Source organism: Theropithecus gelada, chromosome 15 (genome assembly GCF_003255815.1).
Source record: "Theropithecus gelada isolate Dixy chromosome 15, Tgel_1.0, whole genome shotgun sequence".
In the NCBI taxonomy this organism is placed as follows: Eukaryota; Metazoa; Chordata; class Mammalia; order Primates; family Cercopithecidae; genus Theropithecus; species Theropithecus gelada.
In genome coordinates this window covers 64,484,126-64,506,724 of record NC_037683.1, presented here as the reverse complement: position 1 = coordinate 64,506,724, position 22,599 = coordinate 64,484,126, and the positions used below count along the sequence as shown (strand labels likewise).

The 22,599-nt window shown below is 39.8% G+C and overlaps 1 protein-coding gene across 3 annotated transcripts in view; it reads left to right on the top strand.

The window, feature by feature from the left end:
- The first annotated feature begins 956 nt into the window (after positions 1-956).
- The window catches only part of CNTLN (centlein), a 369,548-nt gene continuing 347,905 nt past the window's right edge, over positions 957-22,599 (top strand). For all 3 annotated transcript variants that reach the window (XM_025360690.1, XM_025360691.1, XM_025360689.1), the window contains exons 1-2: positions 957-1,512; positions 8,501-8,589. In XM_025360690.1, the coding sequence (XP_025216475.1) occupies positions 1,153-1,512; positions 8,501-8,589 (449 nt within the window). In that variant the 5' untranslated portion in view covers positions 957-1,152. The remainder of the gene's footprint in view (positions 1,513-8,500; positions 8,590-22,599) is intronic.

Below are 22,599 nucleotides of genomic sequence, written 5' to 3'. Positions count from 1 at the left end.
CTAATTGGGAGGGTGTCTTTTGGCATCCTGACTAGATTCTCATGCACAGACAGTGATTTTTTGATTAAATGAAGTTAACAGTAAAGTGGTGATCTCTCTACTTCTACTCTCAACCCCCATCTCAGCTTTCCCCAAGTATTCTGGAACCCTTTCTGAAGAAGAGGGCAGTTCTAACTTTCAGGAATGTTCTGGTGCCAGCTCAGTATGCATCTGCTTATTAATCTTATCAATAGTAGGAAAGTATTTGAAGGGCAAAGAAAGGGAAGATTATTGCCTATTTGACGTTTATAAAGAAAGCCGGAAGAAAAAGAAAAAAAAGAGAACAAAAGATAAAGTAGGTCTTGTTTCTTCAACCACGCTCCAAATTACTGATTTTAAACTGCTCCAAGGACCCAAACTGTTCAGCAATGTGGGCTACACTCCTTCTGATACCCAGCCAACGCATAAAGAAGCTGACATAAAAACTCAAAGGAAATCATGACTCTTGCAAAACAAGACAAAGGGTGTACAAAGGATCATCATTCAAGTTCGAAACCTGCTTGATAGTCCCAGCTCAGCACAAGGCTTTCCACATCTCCTTGACATTAGTCAGCTGGATGTCAGCTGTACTTACAGCAGTTTTGCCAAGGGGTGTGAAGAAAACACTTAAGTGTAAAACTTATGCCTTGATCCTCAAGGAACTTACAATAGCGCTGGAGAGATTAGCTGTGTAACTGACACTCCAGGGCGGTCAATGAAACGTGACACACGAGTTGGCAGGGACCTTGCAGGAGAGGGATTTCACAGTTAAGGATCATTTGTGGCTGGGGGCTTGTCAAGGAAGGCTTTAAGAGGTGGGATGGAAGTGGCGGCCAGGGCTTTAGGTGGGCGGGAAATCCAGGCGATCCTGGCCAAGGACTCAGGCACAGGACCTCGGGATGGCCCGCCCGGCTGACCGGCCTCACCCTTTCGGGCCACGGCGCGTGCGTACCCCAACGCTCGCGCTGGGCGCATTGCCCGCGGGAAGCCGGCCAGGGCCACAGAACACGAGACACCGCTGGCCAAGGCGGGAAAAGACTCGCGCATGCGCAACTCAGCGTTCCGGGCTTGCGGGGTTGGGGAAAGGGAGGTGGAGTTTCCAACAGGGAACTTGACCCGTTAGCTGCTACAGCCATGGCGGCGCGTCCGCCTCCCTCACCGTACCCTCCGCCCCCAGCGCGACAGTTGGGCCCCAGGTCCCCACGTGTTGGGCGGGGAGCTGAGGTACACGCAGTGCGCAGCGAGGCCTCGGGTTTTGCCGGCGCAGCGCGGGAGGTGGTCGCGGACAAAAGTGATAAAATCTGGCTGGGCGAAGAAGGGTCAGGGGGCCGGCGAGGGCCTGGTGGGGCAGCTCCGGCTCCTGCTCCCCTCCTCAGCGCGCCCATGGGGTCCAGACGGCTAGAGGGCATCTCGGTAGAGGAGGCGATGGTGACGCGGACGCAGCTGCTGGAGGAAGAGCTGAGCAGCCTAAAGGAGGAGTTGGCCCTGTGTCAGGTATCGAGGACTCTCGCAGCCGGCCTTTCCCCACCACAGCGGGGCCGGGACCCGTGGGGAGGCGCGCCCTTCTCCCTCTGCCTGGGGACCTACCCCGCCCCGCACGGCGGCGCTCCCTCTCGGCTGCACACCCTGCTATCCCGTGGCCGGGGGCTGGAGAGACGCCACTGCGCCCGGCTCCCCGACCCCGGACCCCTGCCCCTTTCCGAACAGCGGCCAGACAGGCTTCGCCTCCGCGCCGGGGTTTGGTTTTGGTCACTTGGATACTCGCAGTCGCATCCCCTCCCATTCCCACAAAGCCCAAGTTCTTGGTGGTGACTATAGCCAATACCTGCCTGGGGCCCAGGAGTGACATGCAGTCCACTAGTTGAAATAAACAGGAAAGTGTAAACACTTTTGTTAAAGTAAAATCCATCGATGAAGGAGCCTGTTTTTAAAATTTCAAACCCACACTTGGCTTTGTTTTTACCCAAACTTAAGTTGTAAACACAGACCAGTAACGTTTACAAAGTCTCAGAGCCGGGAACTTACAATAGATACTGCTTGGTACTTACTAACTAGCTATAGTAATTCCGCGGTCCTTGAGTGAGAAATCCCATTTTCATGTGATCTTGCCAGTGAAAAACATTTGCTAAATCAATTGCATTAACATTACTTTCCTGTTTGTAGAGTTTTTGTAAGGACGGACTTGACTATACTCCTGTTTAAAGAGATTGAATTTTCCTTTAGTTTTGCATCCGTACCATCATCTCTTTTGATTTTACCAGAACCTTCAGATAGGGTTGGGAGATTGGATGTGGGAAACTCACTAAACAGTAGATGTTTAAGTCACTCTGCCTTCAAGGTAGAAACCAGTTAGGAACTGCTGAACATCAAAGTAACTTTGTGAACAGTATCATCAGTTTAATAAAACAATTCATGAAATTCATTCTTTTTTTTTTTTTTTGAGATGGAGTCTCGCTCTGTCACCCAGAGTGGAGTGCAGTGGCACTATCTTGGCTCACTGCAAGCTCCGCCTCCTGGGTTCACGCCATACTCCTGCCTCAGCCTCCCCAGTAACTGGGACCACAGGTACCCGCCACCACACCCGGCTAATTTTTTGTATTTTTAGTAGAGATGGGGTTTCACCATGTCAGCCAGGATGGTCTTGATCTCCTGACCTCGTGATCCGCCCGCCTTTGCCTCCCAAACTGCTGGGATTACAGAAATTCATTCTCTCATAGTTTGTTCTGTTGAATTCTTTTGCCCGTTTTATAGGTCCTTGCTGACTGAGTAGAGGGTGTAAAAATGGGACCATCTTCAAATCGAATATGCCTTTGGTTGAACAAGGTTGGGACATTTTATGTGGTGCCCACTTTTCATTTTCCCATTTATCTGTTCTTCGTTGGATAAGGAGCAAAGGGATCAATAAATGGCAACAATGAATTGAAACATTTGTCACCTGCAGCCCTCACCCTTTGGGGAGTTTTAAGATGTGAACCCTTTAATACTCTGAGTCCTAATTATTTTCCACTCTCTTTCCTCCCACCTCTGCCTCCCCACATAGTTAGGCCTTTAGCTGGCTAAGAAGCTAAGATACTTACTTTTTTATGAATGACTTGGTTAAGGAAGTCAGTCTGTTAGAAACAGCGTGATGAACCTCTTCCCGCAAACACATTTTTAAAAATGCGGCTCCAAACATGGTGTTGGCTTTTGTGACCTAGGACGTATATAGACTAGGAAAATGATTGACATACTCTTGGCAAATATGAGAATACAGAGATGGTCATAAGAGTCTGGAATGATGATTTCTTAGATTTTGTAATATTAATACTCTTATAATTGTAGGCAGTATCCTGCACCATAAAAACCTTAGTCAAATGAGACACCTGCTCTTGGGGAATCTTGGGGAAAAAGAGTAATTGAACTCCCAATTGTTTTGTAAAAAAGCATTTAGGTGATTAAATATTCACTTTTATATCTTTTAAAGTGTATTCTCCCGCTTATTTGTTCAGCTAGAAATGACAGTACCCAAGAATACATAACATTAAAACTGCTGAAAATTACAACTCGAAGTAAAATTCATTTTGTATCTCAACCTAGTAAGGACACACACATATACATATATTTTCAGAAAGAATACATTCCCTAACATTGTGTGGGCTGATATTTTTTTCAGTTCTGTTCCTTTAAAAAATGCTGTCCAGATCTAAATTAATTTCAGAACCCAACAATGCTTGAAACATATAGTTTGGGAAAAAGAACACTGCTAATTAGTCCATTGTCATAAGTAGTAGCTTCATTTAATTTGTTTTGCTTTCACATTCCACTTACGGGAATTCAATGATGTGTGCTTGGTGAAGTTTGAGTAATTCCCCATACCATTCTGCATCATTGGAATGCCTCAGAATAAGCATGTAATAGAAAGTAATCAGATATTTCTCCTAATATCAGCATCTCATCCCACTCTAAGTGATTGTATTATCTAATTAAACTTTAAAACAATATGGCTTCCTGATTAGCAAGTGAACTATAAATAATGCTTACCTGAAGAAAAAGTGACTAATTTCAATGAGGGAAGAAAAGCTGTCTGCATTGCACTTACTGAGAGTAGTAGGTTAGCTTCCAAATGTAGCTTTTTCCTAAGGAATCTTTCAAGGGTGTTCCAAAGGGTAATTTTGCATCCATGACATTTAATACCCTATTTCACTAATTTAGAACCCAACTCCACTACATTTTTAATTTTGATTATATATTTTTAAAAATTATTATTTGATTCTGTTTGGAAGTTACATAGTGAAAATAAAGAATTTTTTTTTTTTTTTTTTTTTGAGATGCAGTCTCGCTCTGTTGCCCAGGCTGGAGTGCAGTGGCGCAGTCTGGGCTCACTGCAACCTCTGCCTCCCGGGTTCAAGCTGTTCTCCTGCCGCAGCCTCCTGAGTAACTGGGATTACAGGCGTGCACCACCACGCCGGCCAATTTTTGTATTTTTAGTAGAGACAGGGTTTCACCATGTTGGTCAGGCTGGTCTCGAACTCCTGACCTTGTGATCTGCCTGCCTTGGCCTCCCAAAGTGCTGGGCGTGAGCCATTGCGCCTGGCCTGAGAATAAAGAATTTTATAATGACAGTAGTTTGGGAGGCCGAGGTGGGTGGATCACTTGAGGTTGGGAGTTTGAGACCAGCCTGGCCAACATGGTGAAACCCAGTCTCTACTAAAGTACAGAAATTAGCAGAGTGTGGCAGCATGCACCATTAATCCCAGCTACATGGGAGGCTGAGGCAGGATAATTGCTTGAACGTGGGAGGTGAAGGTTGCAGTGTGCTGAGATTGCGCCACTGCCCTCCAGCTTGGGCAACAGAATGAGACTTTGTCTCAAAAAAAAAAAAAAGATTTTTATAATGAGTAATCTTAGGTTTTTATTTTTTGTTTTCATTTTATTTGTGACCGTCTCCCTCTGTCACCGGTGCTGGAGTACAGTGGTGCAGTCCTGGCTCATTGCAGTGTTGACCTCCTGGGCTCAAAGGATCCACCCACCTCAGCCTCCAGAGTAGCTGGGACTGCAGGTGTGTGCCACCACGCTAGGCTAATTTTTGTATTTTTTGTAGAGATGGGGTCTCTGTCTCCCTGTGTTGCCCAGATTGGTTTCGAACTTCTGAACTTAAGCCATTTGTCCATCTCAGCCTTATAGGGGTGCGCTGCCACATCTGGCTGAGGTTTTTATTTTTGTTATTTAAAAAGAACATTGTTTAGTGCCTGAAGGAAAAATATAAAGAGAATATGAGTGATTGATAATAGTTAGTTTCCTTGTATTAATGTCTGGAACAGTTTGAAAACTAGTTCTGTGTTTTTTTGGGGGGGAATTTTTTTTTGTATATGAAAGTTTTTTTAAATAATTCTAGATGTAATCCAAATTGAACATAATATAGCATTTAAATAACTAAAAAATTCATAAAACTCATATATAATGCAGTTCCACAATCCATTTGTAACATTTTATTGTTCACAAAAGAATTTTTTTTCATATCACCAGACTTACTGTACAGCATGGTGTTATAGTTAATAACAATAGATTGTGTACTTGAAAATTACTAAGAGAATAAATTTTAAGTGCTCTCATCAAAAAAAAATGGTGGGTGTATGAGGTAATGGTTATGTTTTCTTCTTTGTTTTTTGAGATAGGGTCTTGGTCTGTCGCCCAGGCTGTATGGTGGCACGATCATGGCTCATTGTAGCCTTGACCTCCCGGGCTCAGCGATCCTCCCACCCTCAGTCTCCTGAGTAGCTGGAACTACAGGTGTATTCCACTACGACTAACTAATTTTTAAGTTTGTAGCGATGGGGGTCTCACTATGTTGCCCAGGCCAGTCTCAAACTTCTGGACTCAAATGATCCCCTGCCATCTTGGCCTCCCAAAGTGCTGGGATTACAGATGTGACCCACTGTGCCAGCCCTAATGGTTATGTTAATTAGCTTGATTTAACCATTCTAAAATGTATACATAAAACATTATGTTGTATGCCATAAATATATGCAATTTTTATCTGTTGATTAAAAAATACTAAAAAACAAAAATTCCAGAAGAAGAAATGGGTAAATACATTTCTAATCTTGAAATAGAGAAGGCTTTTCTAACTGGTACATGAAGTCCATAAGCCATAATGGAAAAGATGGATACATTTGACTATGTAAAATTAATAACTTGCTTTTTCAAAAAAATCAATAAGCAACAACAGACTGGGAAGAATATTTCTGACAATGGGTAGACACAAGTCTGATTTTAAGATTTCCTCTAAGTTTCCAACAGCACTTATATTTCATTGACAGAACATAGTCGTATAACCCATAAGGCAAGAGAGATCAGTCTGTTACTTGGGCAGAATTGTTTCTGTAACCAAAAAGAGAGAACGGATGATGGAGATAGAAATTGAGGTATCTGCCACACAAGTAAAATGAAATCACTAAACATACAGGATTATTAAACGAAATGTGCTGTGAAAACAAAATTGCAACTGGAAAAGGGGTTACTAGAGACTTGGGAGTTTTGGTGACTATGATAGTAGTCAGGGAAGAATTCACTTGAGATATTATTTAAGATTTAAGCAAAGACTTGAATGAAGTGAGGGAATACTCTATGTGAAAATGTGATGGATGATGCAGTATGTGCATTGGCCCTGGTTCAAGTAGAGTAAGAACGTCTGTGTGAGCAAGGAGGAAAGTGACAGCTGAGGTTGGGAAGGTGTATATGGGCCAGGCCATATGGACTCTTGTAGCCTTGACACAGAGTTTGGATTAGTTTCCTAATTTGATGGAAACCCACTGGAGAGTTTTGAGTTAGAAGGCTGTGAGACCATGATGGAGAGCTGGGCAAGAGACGGAATTGACTTGGACTAGGGTGATAGTGGTAGAAGTGGTGAGAGTGGTCAGAATTTGCCTATAATGTAGATAAAGACAGTAGGGTTTGTTGATGATTGGATATGAAGTGTGAGGAGAAAAGAATAACCAAGATTGGCCGGGCACGGTGGCTCATGCCTGTAATCCCAGCACTTTGGGAGGCTGAGGCAGGTAGATCATGAGGTCAGGAGTTAGAGACCAGCCTGGCCAATATGGTGAAACCCTATCTCTACTAAAAATACAAAAATTAGCTGGGTGTGGTGGTGCGTGCCTGTAGTCCCAGCTACTCAGGAGGCTGAGGCAGAAGAATCACTTGAACCTGGGAGGCAGAGGTTGCAGTGAGCCCAGATTGCGCCACTGCACTCCAGCCTGGGCGACAGAGCAAGACTCCGTCTCAGGAAAAAAAAAAAAAAGAATAATCAAGATTGACTCCTAAGTTTTAGATCAACCTAACCCTAACACCCAGCTCACGGGCAGGCTGCATGTAGCCTAGGATGGCTTTGAATGCGGCCTAACACAAATTATTAAACTTTCTTAAAACATTATGATATTTATTTTGCAATTTTTTTAGCTCATTAACTATTGTTAGTGTTAGTGTATTTTATATGTGGCCCAAGATAATTCTTCTTCTTTCACTGTGGCCCAGGGAAGCCAAAAGATTGGACACTACTGTTTTAGATCTTTGAATAAATGAATAGATGGCAGTATCAATTTCTGGGAGGGAGAGGGGCAGATTTGTGAGAGGGTAAGGAACCAATAATTTTATTTTGGACAAGTTAAATTTAAGATATCTATTAGGTTTTCAAGTGGAATTATTGAATATGCAGTTGGAGATAATTATGGAATATGCAGTTGAATATGCAGTCTGGACCTAAGAGTAGAGGAAATGACTCTAGATAGAAATGTTGAGTCTCAGTGTAGCGCTGGTATTTAAAATCATGGGTCTGATATAAGGTCACCCAGGCCAGTGGTTCTGAACCCAGAGTGCACAGATTCACTCAAGGCACTTTTAAAACACAGTGATGCTTGGATCTAACCTAAGACCAATTAATCAGAATCTCTAATTCGTCCCTGTTTTTTAAAAGCTCCCCAAAAGGGATTCCTGTCAGCCAAGGTTAATAACAACTAACCTAGGTAATAAGGACTGAAATTACCCATTGTCCTTTGGATTTGGCAATATAGAGGAACTTGAATAATGATTTTATCATAATGGTGGGGAGGAAAATCTTACTGGGAAGCATTATAGAGTGAATGGGAGATAGGAAATAGACATAGTAATTACAGGTAACTCTTTCAGGGAGTTTTGATAAAAGGGGAGCTGAAAATGGGGCAGCAGTGAGGGAAGTTTCCTTTTAGAGCAAATTTAATTAGATATTTAGCATTTCAACAGTTATATCCCAAAATATAGGTGATAGAAATAGTAAAAGTGAATGTGGATTACCTGTGTAATAACTTTTTAAAATAAAGCTTTCCCCCATACCTTTAAAGAGAGTCAGTTGGTGTAGTTATACAACTAGGGATCAAGTAATTGGTTTTTCATTTTAAAATTTAATGTGGTATCTTATTTCACTATCACTACAAAGCAATGCATCTAAATTCTCTTTTATTTCTTTAAGGCTGATAAAGAATTTGTATGGTCTTTGTGGAAACGTCTCCAGGTGACAAACCCAGATCTCACACAAGTGGTCAGTTTGGTTGTGGAAAGGTGAGCTCTCAAATTATTTTTTCATGAGTATTTGGTGTGTTGAGTTTGTTTCTCTTCATTATTAAAGTTAATACTTGTCATTAATCTCCTAAAGAGATCCATTTAATGTCTAAATAAATGTGGAGCCGAAAATTAAAATTGTTGGATAATGAAGGGTGCCAGGTAGGCCCTGTTCCTGTTCATATTCTGACGTATTTGGAGAGTGTGTAGTTAAGAGATAAAACTATGTCTTAAATACTGTGTGTGTGTGTCTTGAGCTGTTACAGTTCAACCTTAAAAATCGGCGAAGTCCCTGTTGTTTGACTTTTTATTCCATAGACTGCCTCTGTAGGGAACTTACTAGACGTGACTCAGTTTTCCCCTAAGATAACTGCAGTGTGTAATTGAAAGCCTGGGATGACCTTGCCGGTGTAGACTAAGTGTTCTGGAGTAGATTAAGGGATTTTACTTAGCACTCCATATTATCCTGTAGGAACTGCCCATTTAACTGTAGATTGTTGGGCCTCTTCTTGGTCATTAGAAGCAGTGGAATGATCCTGGGTTCTTCCTATCAAACATTTGGTATATTCCCATGACACTTAGCACAGCAATTAAAACACTTGCTTTCCTAGTAAATGGATTTCATTATACTTCTTAAATGAGAAGCTAAACATATGGATACCTTTTCCTTTTCCTTTTTTAAAAATTGGAATCGTGATCCTAAAATCTGAATATCATTTTTCATTACTTGAATTATATTCACCTTTGGAGTCTCTAGTCCTGGGATCATTCCAGTGTTGTCTGAAGTTTGACTTGTTAAAAATCTGTGATACATGCCTGAGTATGTCTAATTTTACCATCTTTGGTTATTATGAACACTTAAAATAGTATAATCAGTTTCTTCTCATGTGACTTGTATGTCTGATTCATCAATCATTTTTTTTCCTTCTGATGATCAGAATTAAGTCTTTTGTTGAAGTACCCTTATTACTTCCTCAATCATTTTTGAGATGAAATGTGATCACTCTCAGACTTCCTCTGTTTTTTTAGTAGAATAAGCCTTCTAGAGAAGCCTTGGGACTTCAATTGTCATTTCCATGATTCTTTATTCTCCCCTCCTTTTATTTGTTACTTTTTAAAACTTTCTAAACCTATCCATAATTTTTACTTTTCTCCTGATTAAACAGAAGCATATATTAAATTATTGTTAGTTCATTTTCCTCATCCTTTACAATGTCTATTTTTCATATTTATAATATACAAAGTATACATTCATATAACATACAATTTATAAATAAACATACTGTATATGAGAGGTAGGTGTTCAAAAGTCTTTTGTTGATAAGGTGTACTGAGAAATTTTGGAGATTACTGTTTTATAACTGTGACTCTCAAAATTTAGTGTGCACAAGTTATACTTGGAGAATTTATTAAAATGAAGATCTCTGGGCCTTTTACCTGATCTACTGAATCTCTAGGGGTGGGATCTAGGTTTAAAATAAAGTTTAAAATAACATTTCCAGGTAATTCTGATGTCTGTAGATTACACTCTGAGATTGCTTGGATTTTGAGTTTATTTTTGAAATTAGAAACTATAAGTGGCATTTATAATTTTATTACTATGTAAATACTTCCTAGAGAACCATGTAGTATGTTCACATCCACTGAGAAGTGAAAATGATATGCCAAATACTCAACCCATGTCTGTTAAAAATAATGTTCTAAATATCAAGGTCAAACACATGATCTTTCTGTGTAGTCTATTAATTGTCCAAATTATGATCCATTTAGGTCTGTTTAATTTTTAAACCATGGACTTCCTGGACAGCATTCCCCCCTGGAATTTCTCATTGCCCTTCTCTTTACTTTTTCTTATAAAGAATGTCTATGTTCTTTGTCAGACATTTGTATGATAGGCTGAGGACATTTTTCCTTGTCCTCTTTGGCTTATGGTATGGATTACTTTCTGAACCTACTCACATTTGTCACTTTAGATTTTCTTTTCATTGTACAGCTGAACTTACTACACAGTTTCTAGGACGCCAGATCATCCTTTTCTTTTTTGTCACATTATTTTCAAGTATTTTTTTTTTCTGAGAAAGGATGGAGAGGTGGCACATTTTCTGACTCCTTATATGACTGAAAATGTCTTTCTTTTGCCCTTACACTTAGTTGGCACTTCAGCTGAACATAATTATTTTATGTCCATGTATTTTGCCTTGGATTTTTGAAAGCATAGTTCTGTTATCTAATTCGAGCATACTGTAATGCTACCAAGGAGCCCATCAGTGTGATTCTTGTTTCTTCCTAGATACTTGCTTGAAGCTTGTAGGATTTTCTCTTTAGGTGCACTATTGTAAAATCTCAACATCATCTGTTTATTTGGGTCCTTTGAAAGTTTATTCTTCTTAGTCTTTGGTGGGCCTTTCCATCTCAAAACGTGAGATTTTCTTTTGATTGATACAATGTTCTCATATCTTTTCTTCATTGTATTCTTTGTTTTAGCACTCTGTTAGAGGTTGGAGCTTACAGATTTGACCTTCTTTTCTGTTTTCTTTCTTATCTCATGTTTTCCATCTTTTTATCTTTTGTTGTATCTCCTCGGTGGCCTTCCTACTTTTTGTTCCATCAATAAGTGGAATTCTTCTGTTTGCTCTATGCTACGATCTGAATGTTGGTGTCCCACCAAAATTCGTATGTTGGACCCTAATACTCAATACGATAATATAGATGAGACCTTTTGGAAGTGATTACATCATGAGGACTCAGCCCTCATAAATGGGATTAGTGCCCTTCTAAAGGGATTTAAGGAGCCTCCCTTCTCTTCTGCCATGTGAGGATACAGAAGGTGTCATTTACATGGAACAGACCCTCACCAGACACTGAATCTGCTGGTGCCTTGATCTTGGACTGCTGGTGCTCCAGAACTGCGAGCAGTACATTTCTGTTGTTTATAAATTACCCATCTAAGGTATTTTGTTATAGCAGCCCAAGTGGATGAAGATTCTCTCTGATTATTTGAATTTTTAAATTTTAGCAGTCAAATTTTTACCTCTAAAAATTACTTATTTTTAAATGTTTTCCTTTTTGAAAGCAGCTTTCTTTAATAAAATAACTTTTTAATCTTTCTGATTATAATTTTTTAAGTTCTTTTCTGTTTCTTCTGTTATCTTTGTTTTCTGTTGGGTAACTTCTGTTTATTCTTCCTAGTCTTTCTTTTTTTTGAATTAAAAAAAATTCCTTGTCTTTCTCTTTGATACTGTTGATTTTCTTCAAGTGTATGATGAACATTCACTGTCTTGCTTTTATATAGGCATGTTGCTCATATGGGTTTGCTTTGTGTTTTTTGTATATCTGTTTACCGGAAGGTTTCTCCTTTGAATGTAAGGATTGCCTGTGAGCTTTTTGTAAGGCTTGGGGAGGGGCCTATCCACAGGCTTTCCTGAAAGGTATGTAGTAGATAGACTTCATTGTGGTGAATGAGAGTTAGGTCTTTTAAGTCAGGTCCTTTTCTAATTCTGTTGCTTGCCCAACACTCTGAGTAGGGTCTTTGCCAGGCAAATGGTTGTTTTGAATGCAGATTTTGGCCATTTAATGTAGGCAAATGTTGCAGGTAACTGTTCTGAACATGGATGAGTGGGAGGCTCAGCTTTTTTTGGTTTCTTAATTAATTGTCTTGATTCCGGCAGGCTTCTGCTGTCTGTACTTACTAATTGGGTACTTAGAGCCTTTCTGGGGCCTCTTCTATGAAAAGCAGCATCCTCTTCTGTAGACTTCTATTTAGGTTTTGGATTATAATTTTTCTCTTTTGGTTTATTTGTTTCTATGAGTCTATGCTTCTGTTTTTAAGATATTTGTCAAATTTATAGTTCATTTGTGGCTACTTCTCTTGTTTCCCATGCTGATAAGGATGTATTTAACGTGGTGTGACTTCGGGTTGTGAGTGTCGTGTTGTTAGCTCATCACCTCAGAAAGAAGTATAATATCATTTTTAGGGTTATGGTATATTCTATTATTTAGATATAGCATATTTGTATTTAACCACTGTAATTTTGTTGTACATTAGGACTATTTTTAAAAATAGTATAATAATGCTGTGATGAATGGCTTTTTGGATAGTTTGCCCTGTATTATTGGTTTCAACCGATTGTGCTACTGACCTAGTGAATAGAGGCTGAGATTGCTAAACATCTTGAAATGAAAAGAATAATCCTGCCCAATTAAAGAATTATACTATTCTACTCCATATGCCAGTAGTACCTATTTGGACTGTCTGTGTAGATGTGTTGTGTGTATATGCTTTACTTTTTATTGTGGAAAAATTCTAATTAGGTGCAAAGACAGAGAGAATACATTATTGAACTCTCATGTGTACTCATCACTCACCTTGAACAGTTATCAACACACGGACAATCATGTTTCATCTATAAACCTCTATTCTCTCTCTCCTTCTACCACTAATGGATTTTGAAGCAAATCCTACATATCATGCTGTTTTAGCTACAATTACTTTAGTGTTTACAGACAATTCTAGTTATTAACAGTAATGTTCTGAAAAGTCACTACAAATACTTAATTAGCTAACACTGAACTATTACTCCTAGAGGAAGTTAAGGGGTTAGGTTCCTGTGAGCCTCTGGTCACAACAATTTTGTCAACTGATCAACACATAGCCTCGTTTTATGTGTTTCTGTTTAAAGATATTTCATTTATTGTTCGTTCATTGATGTTGAACTCATGACCAACAGCACTATAACTCATGCCTGAACAAAGCTTATCTAACACATTGTTTTCTCCTTATGGCATGTCACAACCTTCTTATACTTAGCAACACTAGCCAGCACTTCAGCATTGTGCTTGATGATCATTTGAAGGACTGAAGTCATCAAAAACAAGCACCAAAATGTGACAAATGTGGTACTAAATAAACCATGAAAAGGCAACTTGTGTTTATAGTATAAGAGCTGAAGCAGAGTGTCACCTTATTTGACATCAGTTGGAAACGTGTGGGTTGTGTGACTCAAATTTTTTGCCACTTTGTGTGTACCTGCAAATGACTACAGTAGTGCCACAATTTTTATTTATTTTTATTTGTATTATTATACTTTAAGTTCTTGGTTACATGGGCAGTACATGCAGTTTGTTACAGAGATATACGCGTGCCCTGGTGGTTTGCTGCACCCATCAACCTGTCACCTACATTAGGTATTTCTCCTAATGTTATCCCTCTGCTAGCTCCCCAACCCTGACAGGACCCAGTGTGTGATTTTCCCCTCCCTGTGTCCATGTGTTCTCATTGTTCAACTCCCACTTATGAGTGAGAACATGCGGTGTTTGGTTTTCTGATCTTGTGATAGTTTGCTGAGAATGATGGTTTCCAGCATAATCTATGTCCCGCAAAGGACATAAACTCATCATTTTTTATGGCTGCGTAGTATTCCATGGTGTATATGTGCCACATTTTCTTTATCCAGTCTATCATTGATGGACATTTGGGTTGATTCCAAGTCTTTGCTATTGTGAATAGTGCTGCAGTGAACATATGTGTGCATGTGTCTTTGTCACAGAGTGACCTATAATCCTTTAGGTATATGCCCAGTAATGGGATTGCTGGGCCAAATGGTATTTCTAGTTGTAGATCTTGAGGAATCACCACACTGCCTTCCACAATGGTTGAACTAATTTACACTCCCACTAACAGTGTAAAAGTGTTTCTGTTTCTCCAGATCCTTTCCAGCATGTGTTGTTTCCTGACTTTTTTTTTATACTTTAAGTTCTAGGGTACATGTGCACAACGTGCAGGTTTGTTACATATGTATACATGTGCCATGTTGGTGTGCTGTACCCATTAACTTGTCATTTACATTAGGTATATCTCCTAATGCTAACCCTCCCTCCACCCCCGTCCCCCCTTCCCACAAAAGGGCCTGGTGTGTGGTCATCCCCTTCCTGTGTCCAAGTGTTCTCATTGTTCAGTTCCCACCTGTGAGTGAGAATATGTGGTATTTGGTTTTCTGTTCTTGCAATAGTTTGCTGAGAATCATGGTTTCCAGCTGCATCCATGTCCCTACAAAGGACACGAACTCATCCTTTTTTATGGCTGCATAGTATTCCATGGTGTATATGTGCCACATTTTCTTAATCCAGTCTGTCACTGATGGACATTTGGGTTGATTCCAAGTCTTTGCTATTGTGAATAGTGCCGCAATAAACATACGTGTGCATGTGTCTTTATAGCAGCATGACATATAATCCTTTGGGTATATCCCCAGTAATGGAATGGCTGGGTCAAATGGTATTTCTAGTTCTAGATCCTTGAGGAATCGCCACACTGTTTTCCACAATGGTTGAACTAGTTTACAGTCCCACCAACAGTGTAAAAGTGTTCCTATTTCTTCACATCTTCTCCAGCACCTGTTGTTTCCTGATTTTTTAATGATTGCCATTCTAACTGGTGTGAGATGGTATCTCATTGTGGTTTTGATTTGCATTTCTCTGATGGCGAGTGATGATGAGCATTTTTTGATGTGTCTGTTGGCTGTATGAATGTCTTCTTTTGAGAAGTGTCTGTTCATATCCTTTGCCCACGTTTTGATGGAGTTGTTTGTTTTTTTCTTGTAAATTTGTTTGAGTTCTTTGTAGGTTCTGGATATTAGCCCTTTATCAGATGAGTAGATTGCAAAAATGTTCTCCCATTCTGTAGGTTGCCTGTTCACTCTGATGGTAGTTTCTTTTGCTGTGCAGAAGTTCTTTAGTTTAATTAGATCCCATTTGTCAATTTTGGCTTTTGTTGCCGTTGCTTTTGGTGTTTTAGACATGAAATCCTTGCCCATGCCTATGTCCTGAATGGTATTACCTAGGTTTTCTTCTAGAGTTTTTATGGTTTTAGGTGTAACATTTAAGTCTCTAATCCATCTTGAATTAATTTTGGTATAAGGAGTAAGGAAAGGATCCAGTTTCAGCTTTCTACTTATGGCTAGCCAATTTTTCCAGCACCATTTATTAAATAGAGAATACTTTACATATTTCTTGTTTTTATCAGGTCTGTCAAAGATCAGATGGCTGTAGATGTGTGGTGTTATTTCTGAGGGCTCTGTTCTGTTCCATTGGTCTATATGTCTGTTTTGGTACCAGTACCATGCTGTTATGGTTACTGTAGCCTTGTAGTATAGTTTGAAGTCAGGTATTGTGATGCCTCCAGCTTTGTTCTTTTGGCTTAGGATTGTCTTGGCAATGCAGTTTCTTTTTTGGTTCTATATGAACTTTAAAGCAGTTTTTTCCAATTCTGTGAAGAAAGTCATTGGTAGATTAATGGGGATGGCATTGAATCTGTAGATTACCTTGGGCAGTATGGCCATTTTCACAATATTGATTCTTCCTATCCATGAGCATGGTATGTTCTTCCATTTGTTTGTGTCCTCTTTTATTTCACTGAGCAGTGGTTTGTAGTTCTTGAACAGGTTCCTTACATCCCTTGTAAGTTGGATTCCTAGGTATTTTATTCTCTTTGAAGCTATTGTGAATGGGAGTTCATTCATGATTTGGCTCTCTGTTTGTCTGTTACTGGTGTATAAGAATGCTTGTGATTTTTGCACATTGATTTTGTATCCTGAGACTTTGCTGAAGTTGCTTATCAGCTTACGGAGATTTTGGGCTGAGATGATGGGGTTTTATAAATATACAATCTTGTCATCTGCAAACAGGGACAATTTGACTTCTTCTTTTCCTAACTGAATACCCTTGATTTCTTTCTCCTGCCTGATTGCCCTCGCCAGAACTTCCAACACTATGTTTAATAGGAGTGATGTGAGAGAGGGCATCCCTGTCTTGTGCCAGTTTTCAAAGGGAATGCTTCCAGTTTTTGCCCATTCAGTATGATATTGGCTGTGGGTTTGTCATAAATAGCTCTTATTATTTTGAGATATGTTCCATCAATACCGAATTTATTGAGAGTTTTTAGCATGAAGGGCTGTTGAATTTGTCAAAGGCCTTTTCTGCATCTATTGAGATAATCATGTGGTTTTTGTGTTTGGTTCTGTTTATATGCTGGATTACGTTTATTGATTTGCGTATGCTGAACCAGCCTTGTATCCCAGGGATGAAGCCCACTTGATCATGGTGCGTAAGCTTTTTGATGTACTGCTAGATTCGGTTTGCCAGTATTTTATTGAGGATTTTTGCATTGATGTTCATCAGGGATATTGTTCTAAAATTCTCTTTTTTTGTTGTATCTCTGCCAGACTTTGGTATCAGGATGATGTTGGCTTCGTAAAATGAGTTAGGGAGGATTCTCTCTTTTTCTGTTGGATGGAATAGTTTCAGAGGGAATGGTACCAACTCCTCCTTGTACCTCTGGTAGAATTTGACTGTGAATCCATCTGGTCCTGGACTTTTTTTGGTTGGTAGGCTATTAATTATTGCCTCAATTTCAGAGCCTGCTATTGGTCTATTCAGGGATTCAACTTCTTCCTGGTTTAGTCTTGGGAGAGTATAAGTGTTCAGAAAATTATCCATTTCTTCTAGATTTTCTAGTTTATTTGCATACAGGTGTGTATAGTATTCTGTGATGGTAGTTTGTATTTCTGTGGGGTCGGTGGTGATATCCCCTTTATCATTTTTTATTGCGTCTATTTGATTCTTCTCTCTTTTCTTCTTTATTAGTCTTGCTAGCAGTCTATCAATTTTGTTGATCTTTTCAAAAAACCAGCTCCTGGATTCACTGATTTTTTTGGAGGGTTTTTTGTGTCTCTATCATCTTCAGTTCTGCTCTGATCTTAGTTATTTCTTGCCTTCTGCTAGCTTTTGAATGTGTTTGCTCTTGCTTCTCTAGTTCTTTTAAATGTGATGTTGGGTGTCAGTTTTAGATCTTTCCTGCTTTCTCTTGTGGGCATTTAGTGCTATAAATTTCCCTCTACATACTGCTTTAAATGTGTCCCAGAGATTCTGGTATGTTGTGTCTTTGTTCTCATTGGTTTCAAAGAACATCTTTCTTTCTGCCTTCGTTTTGTTATGTACCCAGTAGTCATTCAGGAGCAGGTTTTTCAGTTTCCATGTAGTTGAGCGGTTTTGATTGAATTTGTTAGTCCTGCATTCTAGTTTGATTGCACTGTGGTCTGAGAGACAGTTTGTTATAATTTCTGTTCTTTTAGATTTGCCAAGGAGTGCTTTACTTCCAACAATGTGATCAATTTTGGAATAAGTGCGATGTGGTGCTGAGAAGAATGTATATTCTGTTGATTTGGAGTGGAGAGTTCTGTAGATGTCTATTAGGTCTGCTTGGTGCAGAGTTGAGTTCAATTCCTGGATATCCTTGTTAACTTTCTGTCTCGTAGATCTGTCTAATGTTGACAGTGGAGTGTTAAAGTCTCCCATTATTATTGTATGGGAGTCTAAGTCTCTTTTTAAGTCTCTAAGGACTTGCTTTATGAATCTGGGTGCTCCTGTATTGGGTACATATATATTTAGGATGGTTAGCTCTTCCTGATGTATTGATCCCTTTACCATTATGTAATGGCCTTCTTTGTCTCTTTTGATCTTTGATGGTTTAAAGCCTGTTTTATCAGAGACTAGGATTGCACCCCCTGCTATTTTTTGTTTTCCAGTTGCTTGGTAGATCTTCCTCCATCCTTTTATTTTGAGCCTATGTGTATCTCTGCATGTGAGATGGGTCTCCTGAATACAGCAAACTGATGGGTCTTGACTCTTTATCCAATTTGCCAGCCTGTGTCTTTTAATTCGAGTACTTAGCCCATTTACATTTAAGGTTAATATTGTTATGTATGAACTTGATCCTGTCATTATGATTATTAGCTGGTTATTTTGCTCGCTAGTTGATGCAGTTTCTTCCTAGCATTGATACACTTTACATTTTGACATATTTTCGTATTGGCTGGTACCTGTTGTTCCTTTCCATGTTTAGTGCTTCCTTCAGGATCTCTTGTAGGGCAGGCCTGGTGGTGACAAAATCTCTCAGTATTTGCTTGTCTTTAAAGGATTTTGTTTCTCCTTCACTTATGAAACTTAGTTTGACTGGATATGAAATTCTGGGTTGAAAATTATTTTCTTTAAGAATGTTGAATATTGGCCCCCACTCTCTTCTGGCTTGTAGAATTTCTGCTGAGAGATTTGCTGTTAGTCTGATGGGCTTCCCTTTTTGTGTAACCCAACCTTTCTCTCTGGCTGCCCTTAACATTTTTTCCTTCAACTTTGGTGAATCTGACAATTATGTGTCTTGGAGTTGCTCTTCTCCAGGAGTGTCTTTGTGGCGTTCTCTGTATTTCCTGAATTTGGATGTTGGCCTGCATTACTAGGTTGGGGAAATTCTCCTGGATGATATCTTGCAGAGTGTTTTCCAACTTGGTTCCATTTTCCCCGATACTTTCAGGCACACCAATCAGACGTAGATTTGGTCTTTTCACATAATCCCATATTTCTTGGAGGCTTTGTTCATTTCTTTTTACACTTTCTTCTCTACACTTCTCTTCTCGTTTCATTTCATTCATTTGCTCTTCAGTTGCTGATACTCTTTCTTCCAGTTGATCGAGTTGGTTACTGAAGCTTGTGCATTTGTCACGTAGTTCTCGTGTTATGGTTTTCATCTCAGTTCTTTTAAGGTCTTGTCTGCATTGATTATTCTAGTTATCCATTCATCCATTCTTTTTTGAAAGTTTTTAGTTTCTTTGCGCTGGTTACGTAGTTCCTCCTTTAGCTCTGAGAAGTTTGATCGACTGAAGCCTTCTTCTTCTCAACTTGTCAAAGTCATTCTCCGTGCAGCTTTGTTCTGTTACTGGTGACGAGCTGTGTTCCTTTGGAGAGGGAGATGCACTCTTATTTTTTGAATTTCCAGCTTTTCTGCCCTGCTTTTCCCCCATCTTTGTGGTTTTATCTGCCTTTGGTGTTTGATGATGGTGACGTACTGATGGGATTTTGGTGTGGGTGTCCTTTCTGTTTGTTAGTTTTCCTTCTAACAGTCAGGACCCTCAGCTGCAGATCTGTTGGAGTTTGCTTGAGGTCCACTCCAGACCCTGTTTGCCTGGGTATCAGCAGTGGAGGCTGCAGAAGAGAGAATGTTGCTGAACAGCGAGTGTTGCTGTCTGATTCTTGCTCTGGAAGCTTTGTCTCAGGGGTGTACCCCGCCATGTGAGGTGTGAGGTGTCAGTCTGCACCTAGTGGGGGATGTCTCCCAGTTAGGCTACTGAGGGGTCCGGGACCCACTTGAGCAGGCAGTCTGTCCGTTCTCAGATCTCAACCTCCATGTTGGGAGATCCACTGCTGTCTTCAAAGCTGTCAGACAGGGGCATTTACCTCTGCAGAGGTTTCTGCTGCTCTTTGTTTAGCTATGCCCTGTCCCCAGAGGAGGAGTCTACAGAAGCAGGCCAGCCTCCTTGACCGGTGGTGGGCTCCACCCAATTCGAGCTTCCCTGGGGGCTTTGTTTACCTACTTAAGCATCAACAGTGGCGGGCGCCCCTCTCCCAGCCTTGCTGCCGCCTTGCAGTTAGATCTCAGACTGCTGTGCTAGCAATGAGGGAAGGCTCCATGGGTATGGGACCCTCTGGGCCAGGTGTGGGATATTATCGCCTGGTGTGCCGTTTGCTAAGACCCTTGGTAAAGCGCAGTATTAGGGTGGGAGTTACCCGATTTTCCAGGTGTTGTGTGTCTCAATTTCCTTTGGCTAGGAAAAGGAATTCCCTTCCCCCTTGTGCTTCCTAGGTGAGGCGATGCCTCGCCCTGCTTCAACTCTGGCTGGTTGGGCTGCATCCACGGACCAGCGCCAACTGTCCAACCTGCCCCAGTGAGATGAACCCAGTACCTCAGTTGAAAATGCAGAAATCACCTGTCTTTTGTGTCGCTCATGCTGGGAGCTGGAGGCTCGAGCTGTTCCTATTTAGCCATCTTCTGTTTCCTGACTTTTTAATGATCGCCATTCTAACTGGCAAGAGATGGTATCTCATTGTGGTTTTGATTCGCATTTCTCTGATGACTAGTGATGATGAGCATTTTTTCACATGTCTGTTGGCTGCATAAATGTCTTCTTGTGAGAAGTGTCTGTTCATATCTTTTGCCCAATTTTTGATGGATTTTTTTTTTCTTGTAAATTTGTTCAAGTTCTTTGTGGATTCTGGATATTAGCCCTTTGTCAGATGGATAGATTGCAAAAATTTTCTCCCATTCTGTAGGTTGCCTGTTTACCCTGATGATAGTTTCTTTTGCTGTGCAGGAGCTCTTTAGTTTAATTAGATCCCATTTGTCAATTTTGGCTTTTGTTGCCATTGCTTTTGGTGTTTTGGATATGAAGTCTTTGCCCATGCTTATGTCCTGAATGGTATTGCCCAGGTTTTCTTCTAGGATTTTTATGATCCTAGGTCTTACGTTTAAGTCTCTGATCCGTCTTGAGTTTATTTTTGTAAAAGATATAAGGAAGGGGTCCAGCTTCAGTTGTCTGCATATGGCTAGCCAGTTTTCCCAACACCATTTATTATATAGGGAATGTTTTCCCCATTGCTTATGTGTGTCAGGTTTATCAAAGATCAGATTGTTGTAGCTGTGTGGTGTTATTTCTGAGGCCTCCGTTGTGTTCCATTGGTCTATGTATCTGTTTTGGTACTGGTACCATGCTGTTTTGGTTACTGTAGCCTTGAAGTACAGTTTGAAGTCAGGTAGTGTGATGCCTCTAGCTTTGTTCTTCTTGCTCAGGATTGTCTTGGCTATGTGGGCTCTTTTTTGGTTCCATATGAAGTTTAAAGTAGTTTTTTCCAATTCTGTGAGAAACGTCAGTGGTAACTTGATGGGGACAGCATTGAATCTATGAATTACTTTGGGCAGTATTGCCATTTTCATGATATTGATTCTTTATATCCAGGAGCATGGAATGTTTTTCCATTTTTTTTGTGTCCTCTCATTTCCTTGAGCAGTGGTTTGTAGTTGTCCTTGAAGAGATCCTTCACATCCTTTGTAAGTTTATTCTCTTAGTAGCAGTTGTGAATGGGAGTTCACTCATGGTTTGGCTGTTTGTCTGTTATTGGCATGTAGGAATGCTTGTGATTTTTGCACATTGATTTTGTATCATGAGATTTTATTGAAGTTGATTATCAGCTTAAGGAGGTTTTGGGCTGAGACAATGGGGTTTTCTAAATGTACAATCATGTCATCTGTAAAGAGAGACAAATTGACTTCCTTTCTTCCTATTTGAATACTCTTTATTTCTTTTTCTTGCCTGATTGCCCTGGCCAGAACTTACAATATTATGTTGAATAGGAGTGGTGAGAGAGGGCATCCTTGTCTTGTGCTGGTTTTCAAAGGGAATGCTTCCAGTTTTTGCCCTTTCAGTATGATATTGGCTATAGATTTGTCATAAATAGCTCTTATTATTTTGAAATATGTTCCATCAATACCTAGTTTATTGAGACTTTTGAGCATAAATGGGTGTTGAATTTTATCGAAGGCTTTAGGTGGTTGTTGTTAATAATTTTCACCAGTTTCACTGGGGAGTGCATCAGGAGAGCTCTTCAATCATCATCTCTCAATGTTTCTTGTTTTAAACTGCTAAATTTTGGGGTAATTTGTTATACTTCAATAGATAAATACTGGATCAAAAATACAGTGGCAATTGTGATAGAGATTGTGAAATCAGTGACTTTAGAAGTTGTACCAACTTATACTTCCACCAGAAAAGATAAGAAGGTGCTTATTTTCTCTACATTCCTGGCCATAATATTGTTTTTAAACTTTTGTATTTTCTTATCTGAAATGTAAAAAATGATATCCTGAAGTAGTTTTCACTTGCATTTCTCTTATTATTTGTAAGTTAACAAGGGCCATTTTATATCTTTTTTCTGTGGGGTTTTTCTTTTATATATCTTTTTCTATCCATTCTCGTGGCATGTCTAATTCATGTCCTATGATGCCCTTCAAACTCACTATATTATGTAAAGAACTTATTGGCTTCTTTTAGTTATTTTACTACCTAACTTTCTCACTATCACAGGCATGCCATTTTCTTCCTTTTCTTTAAATTTCACATCTTGAGGGTA